At 33.8% G+C, this 23,731-nt stretch overlaps 1 protein-coding gene across 11 annotated transcripts in view; it reads right to left on the reverse strand.

Moving 5' to 3' along the window:
• MYO9A (myosin IXA) overlaps positions 1-23,731 on the reverse strand; it is a 257,752-nt gene that overhangs the window by 32,259 nt on the left and 201,762 nt on the right. For 10 of the 11 annotated variants that reach the window (XM_076004523.1, XM_076004524.1, XM_012768294.3 and 7 more), the window contains 6 exons: positions 21,074-21,216; positions 18,249-18,472; positions 17,630-17,746; positions 14,879-15,067; positions 13,204-13,251; positions 1,202-1,313 (listed from right to left, as the gene is read on the reverse strand). In XM_076004523.1, coding sequence (XP_075860638.1) covers positions 1,202-1,313; positions 13,204-13,251; positions 14,879-15,067; positions 17,630-17,746; positions 18,249-18,472; positions 21,074-21,216 — 833 coding nt within the window. The remainder of the gene's footprint in view (positions 1-1,201; positions 1,314-13,203; positions 13,252-14,878; positions 15,068-17,629; positions 17,747-18,248; positions 18,473-21,073; positions 21,217-23,731) is intronic. The other variant, XM_076004520.1, reaches the window with a different exon arrangement.

Genomic DNA, 23,731 nt, shown 5'->3' on the forward strand with positions numbered 1-23,731 from the left:
GCCAAGATCAAATAGGGGAGCCCATATCATTGTATGGGTGAAATCACCAGGATAATAACAAAGAAAGTTAATTAATTCTATTAAGAAAGCAAATCAAACCAAGCCCATCATAGTCATAAAAAAGCAAATTCTATTAACTTTCAGCTTGAAGTCACAGAAGAAATTACTCTAAGCATACAAGAGCCAGACTAACATTAAGCAGTCAAGGACATTTCAAACTACTTCCTATTTTCACTCTCATGATAATTTTTTCTGACTACTTATAATTAAACAATATGGAAAACTGCTGTCAAAACATGGAACATGTGAATATATCCACTATATATAGTGAACATGACTATCATCCTTGTTGTCATCCTTGTGGAACAAGTTGTTTCTTCCAAATATTTCCTTCATTCAGTTCTAGCTCACTAGTAAAAGCAAAGCTTCACAGATTTAATGACAGAACCAGAGCAGATGTATAAAATAAAGGGAGTAGAAGCTAAAAACGTCCACTATAAGCCAGAACTAAGTTGATCTACAAAGAGTCTCTACTCACATTTTAGGATTTATATATTCTGGTGAAAGGATTGCAATAGAAAAGTACCTTTTTGGCTATAATGTAAAAATGTGTTCACTCATCCACCCATCCATCTATAGGTCCATCCACCGAACAAATATTTATTAAAACTTATTATGTGCCAGAACTGTTCTAGGCACTGGTGATATAGAAGAGATAGATAAGCTTCCTGACTTTATAGAGCATATATTGTAGTAGGATAGAATGAAAAACAAGAAATATGAACACTTACTATAATTTTGGCTGGTGATAAGTGCTATAAAAAGTATTAAATCCGAGTACAAGGATAGAGAATTTGGAGACAGGGTGGCATTTTAGATAGAAGAGTAAGGAAAGAGCTCTCTGAGGAAGTGACATGTGAGTGTAGACATGAATTAAACTGAAATATGAAGCCATACTAAAATCTGGGAGAAGAGCATTTCAGACAGTGAGCTGCAAGTACAAAGCTCTCAGTGACCAAGTAACACCAAAATATCTGGTTTGGATACAAAGAAGAGGTGAAGGAGAGTATAGTGAGAGATGAGGCTAAAAATTGAGGCAGTGTGAATTACTCCTTTATGTTAAAGAAGATACAAGAAAATTCAAGGAAATAGAAATGTCAAGTTGGTTTACAAAATGTTCTGAAAGATATCTCATACTTACATTTGCAAACAGAGGCTCGGTCCATTATCCATATCAAAGAAGAACAGTATTCACAGTATGTAGGGATGCTATATTGGGTGGCCTTAAAGATGTGACCATTGTGCTCTTCCACCTGAATGAAACAATTCAGCTGTTTACATTAAAGCCAACATAGTAAATGCTGCCCTAACATGGTTTGCCAATGGAAAAATCCTTCAATCCCTTGTTAAGTCTTCACTGGACACTTATTCCAAGGCGACAATTATGATCTTTTAAGAAAGAGAATAAAAATAAAATATATGGTTCCCACCTTCAAAAAGCTAACAATCTAGATAAACATGATCAAATTATATGAAAAACAGAAAGCAATGCAACCAACATATAGCTGCTGTCTTATATGACTCTAAACCAGCATGTTAAATTAAAAGCAGTTCTAAAATAAGTTTTTTTAATGGCACAAATCTTTTACACTAATGAAAATTACTAATGATCGCAGAGAGCTTCTGTTTACAGAAGTTACATCTATTAAAATTTACTGTACTAGCAATTGAAACTGAAAAAATTTTAAGTATTCATTAATTCACCTAAAATTTACAATAAGTATATTATACATTAACATAAGTAACATAGAAAATTAGTGGCAAAGGGATATTGTTTTACATTTTTGTAAATCTCTTCAATGTCTGGATTAATAAAAGACATCTAGATTCTCACAGTTATTTCTGCACTCAATCTGTTGTGTACAGTTTAGTTTGAAACATATGAAGAAAATGTAGCTTCATACAGATGGGAAACGGCAATATAGAGGAATATCTTCATAGTCCTTTTGGATAGTGATGTTGCACCAAAACTTTATAAATGGTAACTTAAAGGATTATTAAAATATGAAATAAAAACTATACTAATGAACTATTCATGCTCTGTGATATTCAAATATACTGTTATGAACTTTATTAAAATCTAAAATGTCTTTAACCTTAGAAGACATCATTAAGAAAAAAAGGTAGGCCAGGCGCGGTGGCTCATGCCTGTAATCCTAGCTCTCTGAGAGGCCGAGGCGGGCGGATTGCTCGAGGTCAGGAGTTTGAAACCAGCCTGAGCAAGAGCAAGACCCCATCTCTACTATAAATAGAAAGAGATTAATTGGCCAACTAATATATATAGAAAAAAATTAGCCAGGCATGGTGGTATATGCATGTAGTCCCAGCTACTTGGGAGGCTGAGGCAGGAGGACTGCTTGAGCCCAGGAGTTTGAGGTTGCTGTGAGCTAGGCTGAGGCCATGGCACTCACTCTAGCCTGGGCAACAAAGCGAGACTCTGTCTCAAAAAAAAAAAAAAAAAGAAAAAGAAAAAGAAAAAGAAAAAGAGGTAAGCCACAGACTTGGAGAAAATATTTGCAAATCATATATCTGACAAATGACGTCTATCTGGAATATATAAAGAAATGTTCTAACACAATAAGAAGACAACCCAATTCAAAAATAGGCAAAATATTGAGTAGACAGCTCATCAAAGAAGTACAAATGCCAAAAGGCACATGAAAAGATGTTCCACATCATTAGTCATCAGGGAAATGCAAACTAAAACCACAATAAGATACTTCATACTCACTAAGATGGCTGTCACAAAAAAGATAAATGACAACAAGTCTTGGTAAGAAATGTGGATAGACTGGAACCCTCAGACCTTGTAGGTGGGATTGTAAAATGGTGCAGTCACTTGGAGAGAAGTTTGGCAGTTTCCAAAAATTTTAAACAAACAGTTACCATATGAAATAGAAATTCCACTCTTAGGTTTATAACCAAGAGAACTGAAAGCATTATGTCCACAAAAAAACCTGTAAAAAATGTTCATAGCAGCATATTCACTGCAGCCAAAAATACAAAACAACTCAGATGTCTATCAGTTGATAAAAGGATAAATAAAATGTGTTACAGCCATTCCATGCAATAGAATTCTATTCAGCACTAAAAAGACCGAACTATTGATAAACATAATGACATGGATAAACTTCAAAACCATGCTAAAAAGCCATATGCAAAACCCACATATTGTTATGATTCCATTTACATAAAATGCCCAGAAAAGGTAAAACTATAGAACCAGAAAGAGTAGCAGTGCCTAGGGGCCAGTAAAGGTCAGTGACTGCAAACACAAAAAATCCTTTTGGGTTAATACAAATGTTCTAAAATTAGATTGAAGTGATGGAAAAACTGTGTGAATTTACTAAAATCATTAAATTGTACACTTAAAAAGGGATAAATTTTGTGATAAGTAAATTTACCTCAATAAAGCTGGTTACAATATCCATTGGTTTATTTTGTAATTTGAATGTACATTTTACCTATATATGATTTTACAGTATTTCACATTGATCATTCGGAAAAATACTGGTTCAATGAGTTGTTCTGTTCCTCCAAATGTTGACACATTTCATTATGCACTATCAAAAAGTTACATTCCTTAATATTACCACTTATATCATTAGGAAACTTTACAGGAAGCTACCATACATACTCTGGCAGATATTAACGCAAGTTTTTCAAAATTTAAATTTTTGCTTGAATACTCAAAATTTACCACGGGTAACAAATATTGTCAATTGTTTTCCTTGAAGTGACAGGTCCGTTTTTTGTTCATTTTAGGAAAATGTCAAATACTAAAGTCTGAATGACTAATTTAAGTGAAAATGATGTTCTATGAAAACATGTTGCTACAAAAACTTGTGAATTTTCATAGAAGCATTAATGATAATAGCCAAAAAGTGGAAACAACTCAAACATCCTTCAACTGATAAGTGGATATATAAAATATAGTATATTCATACAATGGAATATTATTTAGCCATACAAAGGAATGAAGTACTCATACATGCTACAGGGATGAATTTTGAAAACATTAATGCTAAGTGAAAGAAGGCAGATATAATGATTTTTCTTATTAATATGAAATGTCCACAATAGGCAAATCCACAGAGACAGAAAGTAGATTAGTGGTTGTTAGAGGCTGGGGGGGAAGAGAGAATGAGGAGTGACTGCTTAAAGGGTATAGAGTTTTTTTGGGGGGTGATGAAAAATGTTATAGAATTAAAATATATAATGGTGATGGATGCTCACCATAGTCTATATACTAAAACACACTAAAATTGTATACTTTAAACGGTTACATTTTTTAAAAGGCTAGATCAGCTTGCAATTCAATTGTATAAGTAATTTTTTGAGACAATCATGATTATGTAGCTATTAGATCCTTTCCATTTCATTATACAGAATATTTTTAAAATGTGACTCCAGGCCAGGCGCAGTGGCTCATGCCTGTAATCCTAGCACTCTGGGAGGCCAAGGCGGGCGGATTGCTCGAGTTCAGGAGTTCGAAACCAGCCTGAGTGAGACCCCGTCTCTACTAAAAATAGAAACAAATTAATTGACCAACTAAAAATATATATACAAAAAATTAGCCGAGCATGGTGGTGCATGCCAGTTGTCCCAGCTACTTGGGAGGCTGAGGCAGGAGGATCGCTTGAGCCCAGGAGATTGAGGTTGCTGTGAGCTAGGCTGATGCTATGGCACTCACTCTAGCCAGGGCAACCAAAGTGAGACTCTGTCTCAAAAAAAAAAAAAAATGTGACTCCAAGAATCAAAATTTATATAAAATTAATCATTTTTATTGCTTTATCAAGGATCTTCTTAAGTGAAACTGTCTTTTATTTTTCTGAAACTGTGAAAGTGTGACAGTGAATATTATAACATCTACTAACAAAGTTTGGAGAGACTGCCTTGACTCATGCTAAGTTTACCCATGATTGTTTTTGTGACAACTGAAAGAAAATGGAAAATAATGTCTTAATTTTTAAACAGTTTTGATCTTGACAACTCCCTGCAAGTGTCTCAGAAACACCTGCACTTTGAAACATTAAAGAGTTTATACATGTGTACAAAAATTATGAAAGGATATATATGATACTATTATATTAACTACTGTGATTATTGGTGCTGAGATAAAATACTCAGTAATAAATGTAACATGGCTGGGCATGGTGGTGTGTGTCTGTAGTCCCAGCTACTCAGGAGGGTGAAGTGGGAGGACTACTTGAGCCTAGGAGTTTGAGACCAGCCTAGGCAACAAGTGAGACCCTGTGAAACACCAACCAAACAAACAAATAAAGAAGTAAATGTAACATGAGATTTTTAAAAAACTCTGTATGTGAAAAACTTTAAAACCCTCTTAAAGTATACAAAAATAGATCTAAACAGATGAGAAGATTCAAAATCATAAAGATTACAGTTTTTTCTACGTTAATTTAAAAATATAAGGTAATCTAAGTAAAAGTACTTATAGATCTTTTCTGTTCAAACTAGACAATCAAATTCAAAGTTCATATGGAAAAATAACTAAGAATAGCCACAAAATTTCTAAAAAAGAATAATTAAGGAGGACTTAGCCTTGTCAATTATTAAACATAATAAAAGCTCAATAATTCAAGTAGTTGGAATGAGCTCAGTCAGATCAATCAGTGAAACAGGATAAAAAGATCCAAGCATGAAGGGTAATTTAGAATGTAAAAAGAATGATATCTCAAAATGGAAGATAAGTGATTTTAAAATAAGTATGTTTGATAGCCACTGATAAGAGGCAAAATTAGATCAATACCTCACATTGTACACCAAAATAACTCCACAAAGATCAGAATTTAAATGTAAAGAATGTGACCATTAATTTATTAGAAGAAAAAAATTGATACTTCCTGTATAACCTTGCAGTGGGGAAGTCTAACTGTGACTCAAAATTCAGAAGCAACGAAAGAAAATATTGGTAATTTTAATTTCATAAAAATAAAAAATTTTTACATGGCAAATGATATTATAAGCCAAGTAAACAGACAACTGACAGACTGGGAAACATATTTTCAATTTATATCACAAAGGGTAATCTCTCTCAAATACAGGCTTTCTACAAATTAAGAAGGAAAAGACCAAAACCAACAGAAAAATGGGTAAAGAACATAAACATACAGGTTGCAGGAAAAAAAATGCAAATTGTACTTAAGCATAAGAAGAGATATTCAACTGATATCCACTGATAATGAGAGAAAAGCATATTAAAACTTCATGGAGCTACAACATTCTTCATCTATCAGACTGGAGAAAGTCTAAATATTTAAAAACAACCTACTCTGATAAGATTATCAGACAGTCTCATACATTTTTGTTGAAACTAAAAAATGAGACTACCTCTATTATAGGAAAATGAGGCAATATTTATCAAAATAACAAATGCATTTCCCTATTTCAATTCTAGAAATCAATCACACACACACACACACAATGTTATTCATTGTGCCTCTGTTTATTTAACAGCAGAAGACTAGATACAACCCAATGGTCTAGCAAGGACTATTAGCCCCTTATGAAACAGATTTCTATGTATAGCTATTGTAATAGTTTCCTAAACTAATTCCTCAGTGGCTTAAAATAACACCTACTTCTTATCTCATAGTTCAGAAAGCCAGAAGTCTGACAGAGGTCTCACCAAGCTAAAATCAAATAGCAGCAGGGGTGTATGCCAGAAGGAGGCTCTGGGGAACAATCTGCTTTCAACCTCATTCAGGTTGTTGGCAGAAGTCAGGTCCATGTGGTTGTAGGACTGAAGTCCCATTTCCCTGCTGACTTTTATCTGTGGTTGTTCTCAGCCTCTAGAGGCCACTCACATTTCCTGGCTCAACGCCCCCCTTTCTCCATCTTCAAAGACAGCAACAGTGAATTGAGTTCTTCTCATGCTTTGAATTTCTCTGACTTCTCTTCTGCCTATCTTCTTCCCCCTCATTTCTCTAACTGACTCCTCTGCCTTCTTTTTCGGTTTTTAAGGGCCTATGTGATTACAATGAGTTCATCTGCATAATCCAAAATAAGCTTTTATATTAAAGAAGTTGATTAGCAACCTTAATTCCATCTGCAAAGTCCCTTCAGAGAAAGCAATACCTAGACTACATGTGAATGAATAATCAGATGACAAGAACCTTGGGGGGAAATTCTTTAGAATTCTGCCTACCATAGAGAAGGATGTTCTGAATATACTTTTCAATGATAAAAGCAAGGCACAAAGGGTATTATGCTGTTATATCATACACCATGCTTCGTTTTTTGTGAGAAAGGATAGAAAATTAGCATTTATAGTCTTATTTGCTTATATTGGATTAAAAAAAACCTGAAAAGTTAAATAAGATACCTCGAGAGGACAAAGGGGGTGGGAGTTAGATTTCTCACTACATACAATTTTTTAAAAGTCTGAATGCCAAAAATATATTATCTATTAGAAACAGAAATACACTTTAAAAAGAAATTATATCAGTGCAAACTCATGAGTACTTCTTTTACTCAATAGATTATGACTTTTCTTTTAAGATTATAATCCTTTACTCTCATTTAACACTCACATTGTCACAAATTTGACCAGTGGGACTTCCTTTGAGTTAAATAAATAAGAGGGGAATCATTTTTATAGCTAAAATTCAACTAATGAATGTAGAATGAATGACTGAATTTTTTAAAATCATTATTTAGCAACAATCATAGCAATAACGGACTCAGTTGAGAATCATGAAGGAATAGCAAAACTAGTGGGTAAGAGTTTGAGGAATAAGAGGATATTTATTTATGGGTCTCAAGTATCTCCCCACAAGATACTAATTAAATAAAAAGGGAATGAGAAGTAACTTTGCTGTGTTTTTGAAACACCCTTGCAGATATCAACCATAATGGGACAAAAAGACATCATGTATCTCCTGATATCAATGTTATTCCGTGAGAAAAATGCATAACCTGAATTTAATCATGAAGAAATATAAGACAAACTCAAATTGAGGAACAGTTTATAAAATAATGGGCCTATGTTCTTCAACAATGCCGATGTCATGAAAACTAGAAAGGCTGAGGAACTGTTCTAGATTAAAGGAGACTAAAAAGGGAAGACAATTAAGTGCAAAAAAGATTTTCTTGTTGTAAAGGACACTATTGGGACAAATAGTGAAATCTAAATAAATCTGGGTTAAGAATACAAGATTGTTTGCACTTTTCTTGAAATTTTTCTGTAATATGGCAATATGTCAAAATGAAAAGGGGAGGGCATGGGAGGAAAATACCAAAATCAAACAAAAAGAACTGATCCAGGACAGTGAGAAAATCATTATTGTTCAGACAAGTTGGTGGGGCAGTGAGAAATAAGTCTGGACAAGAGTACAGGGGGTACCATGAAGCCCTTTCAAATCACTCATACATACACTCATTCAATTAAACATTTAGAGACGCTTACTGTGTGTCAGGAACTGGCATAAGCACTTGGTTGTGGAAAAGAATGCTAACTGCCTACTAATATCCATTCTTTCTTTCTTCCTTTAATATAGAATTCCCAAGCTACTTCCTGTGCACATGACTGTCTACCTAAACTTTATACTTCCCAGCTTCTTTTGCATCTATAAATGGCCACATAAGTAGTTATGTACAATGAATGAGAACATAAGTGATGAGCGTCACTTCCAAGTCATGCCTGAAGACATGGGCTCTCTTGCCCTTTTCCTGTCCCTGCTGTATATAAGATGGGAATCAAGAGATTGAGACCTGAAGCAGTGATTTTGAAAGTGTGTATTGGGAATAGCAGGTGGTAATATTTCCAAAGTACAAAGAAAGGAGTAATGAAATGTTTCTATAGGGAAAAAAGTGTCACAAAGGAGGGAAGTTTGAGATGAATACACAGAATAGAGCAAAGACACAAAAAAGAATGGTATGTTTAGGAAATAGTGGTTATTCCTATTTAAGCTGGGGAATATGCAAGAATAGTTTTTAAGAGTTTTTAGATTCATGTGTATATAGGGTTATACATGTACATGTATAATAAAATAAAAAATAAATTAAGAGATTTGGTACTTGCATAAGAATAAACAGATCAGTGAATAAAAACAGAGACTATAAAATTAAATCCAAATACATTTGGAATTGAGTATATATAGTTAAATGTATTTTACTCTTGAGACTAAAATAAATTCCAGAGTGATCAATTATTTTTACAGAAAAAAATAAAATAATAAATGTACTAGAATAAGGTATGGGAAAAGTAAAAGTAAAGATTTGTAATAATTATAATTTATCTAAGAAAGACAAAAACACCAGTAGCATAGATAAAAAGACTGATGAATTAAAATTTCTGTAATAAATCAATCAATTATAAACATAGAAGCAAAATGATTCCTCTTAGAATATCCTGAAAAAAGAGGAATATACATAAATATATATAAATGCTTTTATAGGAACAGGGTATTTCTGGAACACAACCAAAAAAACTGGTAACAGTGGTTATCTCTTGGAAGAAGGGCTGAGAAACAAGCTTACTTTATAATGAATATCATTTTGAATTATTACGTTTCTATGACTTTCTCAATTCAAAAAAATTAGTTTGGTGGGACTGCAAACTAGTTCAACCTCTGTGGAAAGCAATATGGAGATACCTTAAAGCGATACAAGTGAATCTACCATTTGATCCAGCAATCCCATTGCTGGGCATCTACCCAAATGATCCAGTGACACTCTACAAAAAAGACACCTGCACTCGAATGTTTATAGCAGCACAATTCATAATTGCAAGGCTGTGGAAACAGCCCAAGTGCCCATCAATCCAAGAATGGATTAATAAAATGTGGTATATGTATACAATGGAGTACTATTCAGCTCTAAGAAACAATGGTGATATAGCACATCTTATATTTTCCTGGTTAGAGCTGTAACCCATACTACTAAGTGAAGTATCCCAAGAATGGAAAAACAAGCACCAGATATATTCTCCAGCAAACTGGTATTAACTGAGTAGCACCTAAGTGGACACATAGGTGCTACAGTAATAGGATATTGGGGAGGTGGGAGGGGGGCGGGTATATACATACATAATGAGTGAGATGTGCACCATCTGGGGGATGGTCATGATGGAGACTCAGACTTTTGGGGGGAGGGGGGAAATGGGCATTTATTCAAACCTTAAAATCTGTACCCCCATAATATGCCAAAATAAAAAAAAAATTAAAAAAAAAACCCAAAAAACTGATGTCCAACATGTAATGGAATTCTACTTGTACCCCCTAAATCTATATTAAAAGAAAAAAGAAAAAAAAAATTAGTTAAAAATTTAAAAGATCATGCTGACAAGACAGAACTACATCACGAATGCCATTAATTCAGACTGACATCACTGCCTGTATCAAACCACGTGGACAGTAGTAGCATTTTTTCTTAATAAATTAAGTAAATAATCAGCTACTAAAGAAAAAAAAATTTAACTCATGGTTCATCATAATGAACTATGAACTATTTTCAAAATATAGTCTTGCTCTATAGTATCTCAAATATTCACAGATAATGACATCTTGTCTCACAGACATCCTTCTAATTATAAATCACATGAACATTTTCCTCTACTAAAGTCCAATATTAAAGTTTTTGTTAAAATTTTCATTAAAAATTACTTTATTCTGAATGGATATAAAGCACGCACCTGATCAAAAGGTACAAACGGAACACAATGAAAAACAAATCATTCTCCTACTTCTGAACCCCAACTGTCCAGTTTTTCTTTACAGAAATAATCACTGCTATCAGTTTCTTGTGTATAGTCCCAGATATTTTATATGTGTGCATATGCATGTCTGTATAAGTACAGATATGAACTTATTATTAATTTTAAGAAAATATATACAAACAGCTTTCTATAGGGTGCTTAGCTCCTTACTCTTTTTACTTAACAAAACATATTGGTGAATGGCCTCTATTCCTTTAATGCTAAGCAGCATCCTATTACATAAATGTATCTAATTTATTTAAGCATTTTCCTATCTATTTAAGTTGTTCACAGTCTTTTGCTATTATAAACTCCTCTTCAATAAAGAGACTTGTACACGTCAGTGTGGAAAAAGTATAACTGATATGCCCAATGGATAAATTTCTAGATATGGTATTGCTGGGCCAAAGTTTTTCTTTTTTTCCTTTAACATTTTTAAGCTTTTTAATACAACATTGCTAAAGTACCTTCTCCAAGGTTAATGCAAATGATACCCCTATTTGCAATACTAAAAAAAATCTGTATTTACTTATCCTTCTAAACTCCAGGTAATTAATTTATTTTGAGTTTTGACCACTGAGGGAAAAAGTGAAAATCATTATTTCATTTTAGTTTGACTGCTAACAAGGTAAACATTTATTTGTGTATTTCTTCACATTTCTTTCTATGAACTGCACTTACTACAGTCCCTGAAATGTAATAAAATAGTTTTTGAATAAATTGTCTATTTATATCTTTTGCTCATTTTTATCTTGAGGTGTTCTTTTCCTTACTGACATGAATGTGACTTACAAGGCTTAAAGCGTATAAAGTGCCTAAACAATACCCATTATAACAGGCATTCTGTCTTCTCTATCCTTTCCTTTTTATACAGTCTCATTTTATTCCTGTTTTATAGATGAAAACATTAAGAGTCAAAGATTAAGTTGTCTAAAGTTTCACAATTGGAAAAATCTACTTTAGAGAACAAAAACAAACCAAGCTAATGGGTTAGTTACAGTACTTTCAGAATTCTGTGCCTCCTGCGAAAAGGCAGAAAACTTTTCAACAGGCAGATAATCTATAACATAAAGTCAGATCATATTTCTAACAAAGACAGTATAAAATCTACAAGTAATGATCTAAAAGATTTCAGAACTTGCTTTACAAGTGAGAGGGGATGATTTATAGTCCTGATATATCAGTAATGTAGACAATAAGTTTTCTAGAATTAAAATTTGCCATTGGCAGGGGTGAACCCAGGTTTTGCAGGGCCAAAAGCTTAACATTTTCAGGGAAACATGAAAAAAAGAGGAGGAGGGGAAACAGGAAGTAGTGGCAATGAATGTAACTGAAACAGAGGAAACAATGGGAAAAGTGGGAGGAAAGGAAGCCTAGAGAGGCAGTCATGCTAAAGATCATGTCAAGCCTTGTAGGCATAGTAAAAACTTTGGGTTGTGTTCTGAGAAACACTGGAAATCACTAAAGAGTTCTGAGTAGAAGGAGGGCATGATCTTTGTTTTTAAAGAGTTATTATAGCTATATGTAGAGAAGAGGAGAAGGGTATACGAAGGCAGACCAGAATGACACTATACAAAGTGCATTTGACTATTGTGAAAGTAGTGGAGGTGATGTGAAATAGTAAGATATTAGAGATATTTTGAAGGTAGAGTCTTGATCAGATTCCTACCTTCTTTTCCACAGCTACCCATGCAGTACTTGAGTCAATCAAAGCTACTGGCTCAACATACCAGGTTCTTCACTCACCTGCATTTGTATATACTCTTTACCATTGGCTAGATACTGCCTCTCTAAACCAGTATCATGAATTAGCAAACATATCTTTTCTTCTGTAAAGCATTCCTTTTTTCTGTGTTTCAATAGCACTTTTTACTATTTCTACTACAATATTTATTACATCTGATACTAATAATTTTTAAAACTCCTGCCTCCACTAGATTATATACTTCTCTAGGGATTAATTCATCTTAGTAATTATAGAAATTATATATAGAGATATAATCTTAGTAATTATAGAAATTATACATAGAGATATATAATACAAAACATAAAAGCATAAACAATGGTAAAATTTGCTCACATGGCTTAGGAAATATCTTTTGAATTGTAAGTAAATAGCCCCCATTTTCTTTAGAAGGGAGGGGAAACTCCTAAAAAGCTCCCTCCTCACCCCTAGGTCTGAAAAGGAATTTGTGCCTTTCATGAGTAAGCACTTTCAGTTTTATGCCACCATTGATTACAAGTCCAGTCACTGAATTCAAGGCACATTTGTCATTCTAAGTTTTTGTAAAGGCATAAATGATTACTATCTAGGTACCTGAGAAACCTATTCCTTAAATATATCCATAGAAACACTGTATGATATACTTCAGATCACTGATCTGAAAATTACTTTTTTATAATATAAAAAACAGATTATAACTTACCAAATCAGTTTCTTTTTTTCTTCTTTTCTTTCGTTCTGTTTTTGGCACCTGACATGGGGTCGGGAGAAATACAGAAACTATGATAACAAAGACCAACATACTTTCTACTTCTTTGCAAATGTTGAGATATTTGCTCAAAAGGTAATAAAATAAGCAGCTCTTTATTTTTCAAGAGGAACTATGCAGTGCTAATAAACAAATGTGAGAAAAATTTTAAGTTTGATAAAATATAGTGCTAATAAAAACAACAAAGGAAAGGATATTTTAAAGATTATTCTCTCTTTAAACTTCAATTCTTCCTAGAAGACATGCCATATTAATTAAAGTGATTATTTTATTTTTAAAATTAGTTAAATGATTGTTCATTTTTAAGATTTTACTTCCCATATTTGGCTCTAGAAAACCATCACAGAGTTAAATATAAAAGGTATCATTTGGGATAAGAGCAGCTGTTTCACATGTGATACTTCCTGATAACTATAGTACATAACAATCCAAACCTGACCTTTTAAACCTATAGACAAAGGCAGTATGAGACTAATTAAGAATCTTATTCTAAATAAAATAAAAACCTTAACCAAGGGCCGGGTACGGTGGCTCACGCCTGTAATCCTAGCTCTCTGGGAGGCCGAGCCGGGCGGATCGTTTTGAGTTCAGGAGTTCGAAACCAACCTGAGCAAGAGCGAGACCCCGTCTCTACTATAAATAGAAAGAAATTAATTGGCCAACTAATATATACAGAAAAAATTTAGCCGGGCATGGTGGCACATGCCTGTAGTCCCAGCTACTCGGGAGGCTGAGGCAGTAGGATTGCTTGAGCCCAGGAGTTTGAGGTTGCTGTGAGCTAGGCTGATGCCATGGCACTCACTCTAGCCTGGGCAACAAAGCGAGACTCTGTCTCGAAAAAAAAACAAAAAAAAAAAACCTTAACCAAGATCTAGAATAGAAGAATTTTCCAGGACTTGTTTATGTCTGAATACTTTAAAAATGATCTAAGGTGATATGCAAATCTAAATAAAATACATATAAACTAGAATAACTAAAAATAAAATGGAATATAATCAATACAAAGGATAGGATTGATGGTATTCCTGATGTGAACAGGTACCTAATTATTTCATTTGGGATACTGAAAAGAAATACATAGATAACTTTGTCTAAGTCTGCTATCTCTTCTCTAATATAGATTTCATAATAGTTATTCAATAGGGCTGAAGCAAGCATTAAATAAAATATCCAGCACCTCGTACAATTCTCAGGGTATAATAGGCATTCAAAAATAAAAGTTATTATTAGTATTAAGTAGATTTCCTGAAACACATATCTTAAAACACATTTTCCTGTGAAAACACATTTTCAAGAGGAAATATAATTTATGACTCCTTACATAAAGGCCACTAGAAGGAAATTCAAGAACTCTGTTAAAGCTGAGAGTATTATTTTGAAGGTACAAAATTATATTTTAACTCAGTGAAGAGTAGTATATTTATTACTAAGGGTTTAGAAAATATGGTCTGATGAACTTATAAGACAGAATGGAGTTTGGAGAATCTAAAGAAGTACTAAGTTGACATGTTCTCTGTAAAGTTTTTCTCAAATACCAGATGTCTCCAATAGACTCTTATAAACAATTCACAACTGAATCCTTTTAGAAATCAAGATACATCACATTTACCTTTGTGACTGTGCAATCTGAAGTCTTGAATTCATTCATATATTCATCTAAAAACACTTTAAAAGTGTTGACCCAAACCCTCACTGGAGATTCTCCCCAGTCACGTTGCTCAAGCCTCATGGTCTTTTCCAGAATCTGTTCAAATAGCGCGTAGAGGTCTTTATACCGTATGCTTTCCGCATCATCCATCTAATAAGCAATGAAAAATAAGTAAGGTTTTATGAAGGAATTCTTTAAATACAGAATATGGATTAAACTTGTATTGAGTTGTACTTAGAATAAAAATTAGGATCCTGCTCATGCCTGTAATTCCAGCACTTTGGAAGGCCAAGGTGGGAGGATTGCTTGAAGTCAGGAGTTTCAGACCAGCCTGAGCAAGAGTGAGATCCCATCTCTATAAAATACAAAAATTAGGCAGGCGTGGTGGTGTGTGCCTGTAGTTCCAGCTACTCAGCAGGCTGAGGCAGGAGGATCATTTAAGCTCAAGAGCTTTAAGTTGCAGTGAGCTATGACAACACCACTGCACTCTGGGCTAGGAAACAGTGTGAGACCCTGCCTCAAAAAAAAAAAAAAATAAATAAAAGATTAGGATCTGGATAAAGCTTCTAATGAGTATGCTGATGAGGTCCTGGAGGTCCTGTGGTATTTATAAACTCCCACTCTAATATGAAATAGATGTAGAATAAAACCTGCTAAGTTTTAGCAAAAGACCTAATAGTTTAAATAATGTAATGATTTGAGGAATTCCTGGGAACTTCTCCCTTAAGTCTGGCTTTTTAATTTTATGTAGCTATAAAGATTATTTGGATCCCTCTTAATTACTTACCTCTCCAGAAATGAACCTTATTTAGATAGTTCTACTCTAACATTGAAAGAATAAATATGTGGATCTTAGCCTAATGATATATTAAGTAACCTTCTTTCTTTTAATTTACTAGAGTGATATGCCCAGAGTAACATCATATTACTTGCAAAGGAATCTAAATAGAATTCCTTTTATTTAAATGAGATCTAGAATCTTTATAAGAAAGAAAACTAGAGCTCTTAGGTGATCAAAAATTATTACATATATTTAGAATTTATTTTTTTTCTACCTCTTCAAATTTAGATGTTGGACTTTTTTTGATCCAGGGTTAGAAAACCACTATTAAGCTCTGCTTCTTTTTCTTTTTCTTTTTTTTTTTTTGAGACAGAGTCTTGCTCTCTCAACCCAGGTAGAGAGCAGTGGCATCATCACAGATCACTGCAAAGTCAAACTCCTGGGCTCAAGAAGTCTTCCTGCCTCAGTCTCTGAAGTAGGCGGGACTACAGACGCAAGCCACCACACTCAGCTGAGTTTTTGTATTTTTTGTAGAGATAGGGTCTTGCTCTTGCTCCGGCTGGTCTTGAATTCCTGACCTCAAATAATCCTCCTGTCTGGGCCTCCCTGAGTGTTAGGATTACAGGCATGTGAGCCACTGTGCCTGGCTAAGCTCTGTTTCTTAATCTTGACTCTTCCTGTGTGATTCAAAGTATACTGGAGCATTCAATAGCCCAATTCCCTGATCTAGGAAATACAGGTAATGAAGCAGTGAAAGAGATGAGAGTGTGTAGTGGCTGGGAAGGATTAGAAAAATAGGTACAACTTTGTCCCCCCTCATAAGTAGTAACTTCTCATAAACTGATTACTTCTTTATTATAGTCTTGAAATTCCTGCTCTCTCAGACTGTATGGTTTCCATTTTTAAACAGCAAAAAATATAAAAATATATAAAATATATGCTGAGAAAAATATAAAAGTATAGTATATGTGAAAGTTTTTCTCTTTTCATAGTAAATTAAAGACTAAACAAAGGAAAACCAATAAAATGTGAATTATTTTATGGAATAAATATGGCAATTCATAAGTATTAAAATGATTCTACAGAACAAAGCATTACTTATTATATACATTAGCACCAAAAATAAATTTTCGAAAACATGACCAATATCATGTAAAAGTACTATATAAGGTAAATTGAAAGTGATATAAACTGACATGCAGAAATCAGTGACCATAAACTGCCATAATTCTACTGAAAGAAAACATACAATACATTCCACATATAGGAGAATTAGAAGTTATAGCTTGGCCACAGTGCTAAAAGGATTATGAGAAGCCAAAATACCAAATAGTCGATGGGTAAAATAGAATCATACCCAGGTTATCTGAAATCAGTATCTTAAGAAGATGAAAAAATAGCCCAGCATGGTGGCTCACACCTATAATCCCAGTACTTTGGAGTCCAAGGCTCAAGGATCACTTGAGGTCAGTAGTTCAAGGTGAGCCTGAGCAACATAGTGAGACCCTGCCTCTACAAAAAATTTAAAAATTAGCTGGGTGTGGTGGTATACCCTGTAGTCCCAGCTATTCGTGAGGCTGAGGCAGGAGGATTGCTTGAGCCCAGGAGTTTGATGTTGTCGTGAGCTATGAGGATGCTACTGCACTCTAGCCCAGGCAACAGAGTGAGACCTTGTCTCAAAAAAAAAAAAAAAAAAAAAGACAAAGAAAAAGAAGAAATATCTATAAGAGGGGAAAAAAGCTACTCTAGTAAATTCAAGAAACCTACTAATTTGAAATCATTCAGTATGTTTTCCCTCACTTATCCCTAAAATAAAAACAAGGAACTAGAAAAGTCTCTAGGTTAATATGGCCCTCTGTCTTACCTTCTACAACACTGTCAAATTTTCATATGCTGAACTACTGAATATCTCCTAACAAAGTCCAACTTACCGCCAATGCAGATGAATAAGAGCTGAAGATGTTCTGACGAAATTCTTTCAGGGCTTTTTTAAATACAACATCCACTAATGTATCTTTCTTGCTATCTTCATTATCTAGGTCATTCATCTAGGGACCACAAAAAGAATTTTTGTACATAATCAACTAATTGCAGAGAGGTGAATGCAACATTGGACATGCAGCATCTCCTAAAAAATGACTGTCCTGAAAATGTTAAGCTACAGGCTATTATGGGACCCAGGTAAAAGTATGATTAGAAAGTCAAACTATTATTACTACTAGATGATTTCTAAGACCCCTTCTAATATAGTATAATTCTATAGTTCTATTACCAGAAAAACTCCAGTGTGTAATAACAAGCCTCAACACATATGAAATATAACGTGACAATTATAGTAAAATAGAAGTCAACAGTAAAGCCTAAAACCTTAAATTCTGTCTATCAGTTTGAGTAATGCATATCCTATTATTTGCCCCTTTCTGGGAAAGAGCAGACCATAACACTTTCTGAAACGTATGTAACCTTGATCTTTAGAGGCCATACCCTGATATTTATAACCATTCCATAGCCAAAGCTGCTCAGAGGCCTAACTCTGCAAACAAAGTATACCTTTTTCAGAAGAAATTCATCCATGCTTTTCAAATCACTGGCACTTGCTATGATCTGGACAGAGTCATTTTGCCAATGCACAGAATCCAAAGCCACATTGCTGATCTTCACATTTCGCTTACGCTTAGCCTTTGGAGAAGGCTCTTTGTTCTCTTTGAACTCCTTCTGGCAACTCCCAGGCAGTTCTGGACTCAAGGGAGGTGTTGGATGATACTGAGTTAATTCTACAATTCAAGATAGAGTACCCAAAAAGACATATTAACAAAAATATTGATAATATTCACATCCTTCTTTTTAAGATCCTTTATTAAGTCACTGAAGGAAACACATGCAAACATGTGAAAAGCAAAATAATATTAATGTTTGCAGTCAGGCAGATGGGCAATAAATCCAGATTGTACATCTATACAGAAAATATACTTAAGAATTAGCACTTTTCAAAGGGAAATGTTATCTAGGTTTGACATTCAAAGCCTGGCTGGAAATGCCTTGTAGAATATCAACCTAGATCCCAGAGATCTCAATCCCAAAGAAAAGAAAGGGCAGTATGCAACCACAACTAGCATATTAAATGCTGAGTATTAACCCAGTCTCACCTTTGCTATATGTTTGAAAGAACATTCAGCTATATACAAGGTCAACAAACTGGTGGAGTTTGATAATTGTTATAATTATTTCTTTACTATGGTCTAAAGTCATGAATGCTTTAGTGATAATGTCTGATGATAGCCTGGCAATCTGTTAGGGAGCCAAGTAACTCAACTGGCTTATTTCTGCTTGGGTCTCTTTAGTTTTAGGATTTCCTTATAAATTCCCCAAATAATTGCCTGAATTTCTCACAGAATTCATGGAATGAACTGGCTTTGCATATATAACATTGAGAAGCACAACGATTTTTCTCTGCAACTGTTTACACCAGATAAATTAGATTCCATTACAATCTAGAACTGCACTGGATTTGCCAAAGCCCTACATGAAGCTTGTTGAGAATGTTGGCCTCTTCTATTTTCATATGTGCTGTTTCCCCAGTATGTATGCTCCTTACCCTCTTACATTCTAATTCTACCTAAAAGCTAACTCTAACAATAAAGGGAAGAAGTAGCCCCTATGTGCTAAATGCCACCTCAGGCAAGAATTGAGATAAACCGAATCTCAGCTATGACACCAGAATAAAGAATATAAAATTATGGGGCACAAGTATATTTAAACTTACATCAACTAATTTTAATTTCATTATAAATCTTAGATATATAAGTATCTATTTCATTTAGCAAAGTCAGTATCTTTGTCATAATAAAAAAATGATTACTGAAGAAATTATCTATAATCCCATTTTAACATTACAAACAAGGGCTACCTTAATAAATTTTACCCAAATATAAATGAAAAGCTTATTATCCTAACTTTTATACATGGCTCCTTATAAAGCAAATACAATAAAGTCTGCTTTAATATGAATTTTCAACTAATGAGATTTATACTTCTTTCTTGGGTATTAACAGCAAAGAATAAAGTAGTAGAAAATGAAAAATTTAGAATAATTACTGTCAAACGGACAAAAGAAATCAGCTACCTTAGTAACACAATGGTAAGGAATTCCAAATTTTCCAAACTGAATGTGTAGTATTCACTTTATTATTGGTTGTTATCCACATCAGTTTGTCACCTGATAGGAACAAAGCCACAAGATACAAAAATAGGGGTCTAACTACTTCTCCACCATTCTTTTCTGATACACAGAGCTGACAGGTGCCTCTGCTCCAGCCTATCCATTCCTATGTGAAGTTTGATTATATTTCCTCCTTGTCCTTGTATTTTATCCTAGATATGAAAAGTTTCTGCTTACTTACTGTAACTGAATCTGCCTTCCTTAAGAGATAATAGCTTTCTTCCTAGGGCCTCTTTCTATTTTAGTCAATGTCAGTATTTCACCCACATTATCATATATCCACCTCGAATGTATATCCCTGTTGAAGATAGCATCTTTACATAGTAGCTAAAAACTCTCAGACATGCCTGAGAAAAGGGCTTGGGAAGAAGGCATAATCTTCTAATATTGGGATTACTGGAATCCTCAGAGAGTAAATAATTTTAGCATTTAGAAAGGTCAATTTTCTCAATAGATGAAGTAACTGTTGGATACTTTCAAATGCTATGTATGGTTCATGCCCAAAAAGTTAAAATAAGAGCTACATTATAAAGTGCCAGGCATCTGCTAGGCATTGACATACAGTAGGTATTCAATATACAACACAGTGGTTAAGAAAGGATTGAAGTGGATTCAAATCTCAGCTCTTCCAGTTACTATATGTGCATAAATAAATAACTTCTCTGTGTCTGCATTTTCTCATCTATGAATTGGGAATAATAACCATACCAACTTTGAAAAATTGTTGTGAAGATCAATTAAGTTAATACATATAACATCCTTACTATAGTGCCTTGTATATAGTAAGCACTCAAATATTAGCTGCTATTATTATTATCAATAATACCTATTTGTTAAGTGAATGAATATGGATCCATTTTTTTTGTAATTTAGAAAACTAAGGCTAACCTAAAATTCATGAACATTCTTAAAGTGGTTGTTGTTTCACTGTTTTGAAGCACATTTTCTTGAACTTCTATTATAGGTACAGTGTAACTTTATGATTATTTTTAGTTAAGGAATGATATAACAATCCTGGTCCTATCTCATTAGAATATCTAGCCAACAGGAATGCCATTATGAATACTACAGGAATAGCAAACTTTCAGAAAGAGTAAACAAAAATTATGATAAACAGAAATTAGGAAGAAATGCTCCACCCTTTGTCCATTTTTACCATCTGGAAAGTGATGAGCTGGAATCACATCTGAGCCTGCAAAGAGTGCTGAAACCTCTGACTGGGTGGCAGGTTTCACTCTCGTAGTCTTCTTCTCCCCTTGTTTCCCTTTGGCCCAGAATCTCATCTTAGCTCTCTGAGGTCTGTTTAAAAAAATAAAGGAAAAAATGAAAATCAGCATGTCCCAATGATGATATTTATATATCACTTTAAGCTTTAGATACCTTTCATGTGTATTAGCTTATTTAATCATCACATTTGAATTTAACCATATTTAATCTTCAATTTCACATCTAAACTCCACCTGGAAGGTAAACAGTTACCTCATCTTGAAAAAAATTAAATAATTTCCTAAAGTAAAGCAGCTACAAAGCAGTGGAACTAGGATTCCAACCCAGGTTTTCTAATTCTCAAACTGGTATCTGTTCATTCTTGACCCTCAACCAGCTTGGATTTAGTATATACACGATTTAACAATAAAGAAAATGCTTTTTAAAGAAATCACTAATAATCCTACTACTCTATTGAAAGTTTTCTTACTTTTTTTGTAATGTCCTTCCAGTCTTTATCCATAATCATGCCAATTTTTCTGTTACTGTAATCATGATGCACATATAATTTTAAATCTTTTCACTCACCATTATATGATAAAAGCTTTAAAGCCACTATTTTATATTCATCATTAATTAACAAAAGGCACTGCTTATTTGAACTCTTATCTTTCTCTAGGCGCAGGGCTAAGTGCTTATATAGGATTACCTTATTTAATTATAACAACTTGGCTTTTAACAAACTACTATTAAAATTATGCAGGTGAAAAACTGGAGACTTAGAAACATTAGGTAACTTTCCAAAGGTTACACAGCCAGTGAGTGACAAAGTTGAGAACCACACCGACTATACTATATTGCCTCTTCTTAGTGCTTATACACTCTTTCATCATATAAATTGAGGAAAGTACCTTCGGATAAGAACAGCTTGCATTTACTGACCATCTATTACATATTCTAACCCTGTACTAGGAGGCTTATTTGCACATTAATTTGTCCATTTGTATGTTCATTCATTCAATTAAAGAGAAATATTTGAGCATCTACTAGGTGACAAACACTATGCCTTACATGTGATTTCCCTAATTTTCACAACTACCATGATTAATAGGTATTATTTTCCTTACTTTACACATGAGCAAAATGAGTCTAAGATGGCTAATAGAGATGGAAGTTAAAATCAGATTTATCTGGTTTTGAAGCCCATACTCTTTTTTCCTTTTTTTAAAAAAAAGCTTGTTATCAAACGTATACAGTCATATATTATAAAGAGATATTGTTCTCTAAGACATTACGAACAATAGCATCTTTCTGCCATTCTCATCCCATTTTCTGCTCCCTGGGGACAATCTTTTTGAAATGATTTAACTGATTCTTCTGATATTTAACATGCTTATATTGCTATCATATTCATGATCACAGATAGTGATGAATCATGTTCTACCACTCTAGCTAGAGTAGAATTTATACTCTAGCTTTAGTTAGGTCAATATCCAGATTATACTTTTAGTAATATTCAGTATTTATTTTTATTATGTAAATAATACTCACAGTTGAGGCACATAGTTCCCTAAATGACCTACTTTATTCTAGAGGATTGTTTTTATTTTGTTTGTTTGTTTTTTATGTAGAGAGAGAGGGTCTTACTCTGTTGTCCAGGCAGGAGTACAGTGGCATGATCATAGCTCACTACAGCCTTGAACTCTTGCCTTCAAGTGTTTCTCCTGCCTGAGTCCCTCAAAGTGCTGGGATTACAGGCTTGAGCCACCATGCCAGGCCAAGATGTTTTTTGTGTGTTTTATTTTTTAATATGAGCATGAAAATTATTTTATTTTTTATTTGCTCATTTTTCTACATACAATTCACCTTCAAGTATTTCCCCATTGGTGTATATCTCCTCTCAATATGTCCAAACATATTAGATACTCTCAGTTTCATATTCTTGAAGAAATCTCTCCCAGAGCCTCTTAAGATGCTCCCATCAGGAATGGTTTCCCTCATTGTTTGCTTTGCAGCTGACATTTGAAAAGCTACTTTCATTGCCATAACGGAGATTCTTTTTGTCTCTTTTGTTTTATGAAGACATGTCTTTTGGTATGGGTTTGTTTTTATCCATTCTTTCTATGTTGGATACTCAGTGGGCCCTTTCAATCTGGAAATTCATATCCTTCAGTTCTATAAAATTTGATTAAATTACCTTATTGATAATTTGCTCCTCTCCATTTTCTTGGTTCTATCTTTCCAGAGCTTCTATCATTGGGTCATTGGATCTCCTGAATTGATCCTCTAAAACTCCTATCTCTTCATCTTTTTGCTCAACATTCTGAGGTATCTCCTCGACTTTTTTTCCAACTCTTCTCAGTTGCTCTTTTATGCTATCATATTTTTAATTTTCAAAAGTTCTTTCTATTACAAATGTTTCTCACATACCATTTGGTTTCATAGATACAATTATACTTATTATGCAGAAGTCTGTTGATAGTTATATTTGTCTGCCTTGAAGTCTTCTAAACCCTGCTTTGTTTATTTCTTCCCAGTTGTATTTTATCTGTTAGTTTTGTTTTTTTCAATATAAGGTATTTCCTCAAATGTGTGGTGACCACTGGTA

The sequence above is a fragment of the Microcebus murinus genome, chromosome 6, assembly GCF_040939455.1.
Source record: "Microcebus murinus isolate Inina chromosome 6, M.murinus_Inina_mat1.0, whole genome shotgun sequence".
Classification (NCBI taxonomy): Eukaryota; Metazoa; Chordata; class Mammalia; order Primates; family Cheirogaleidae; genus Microcebus; species Microcebus murinus.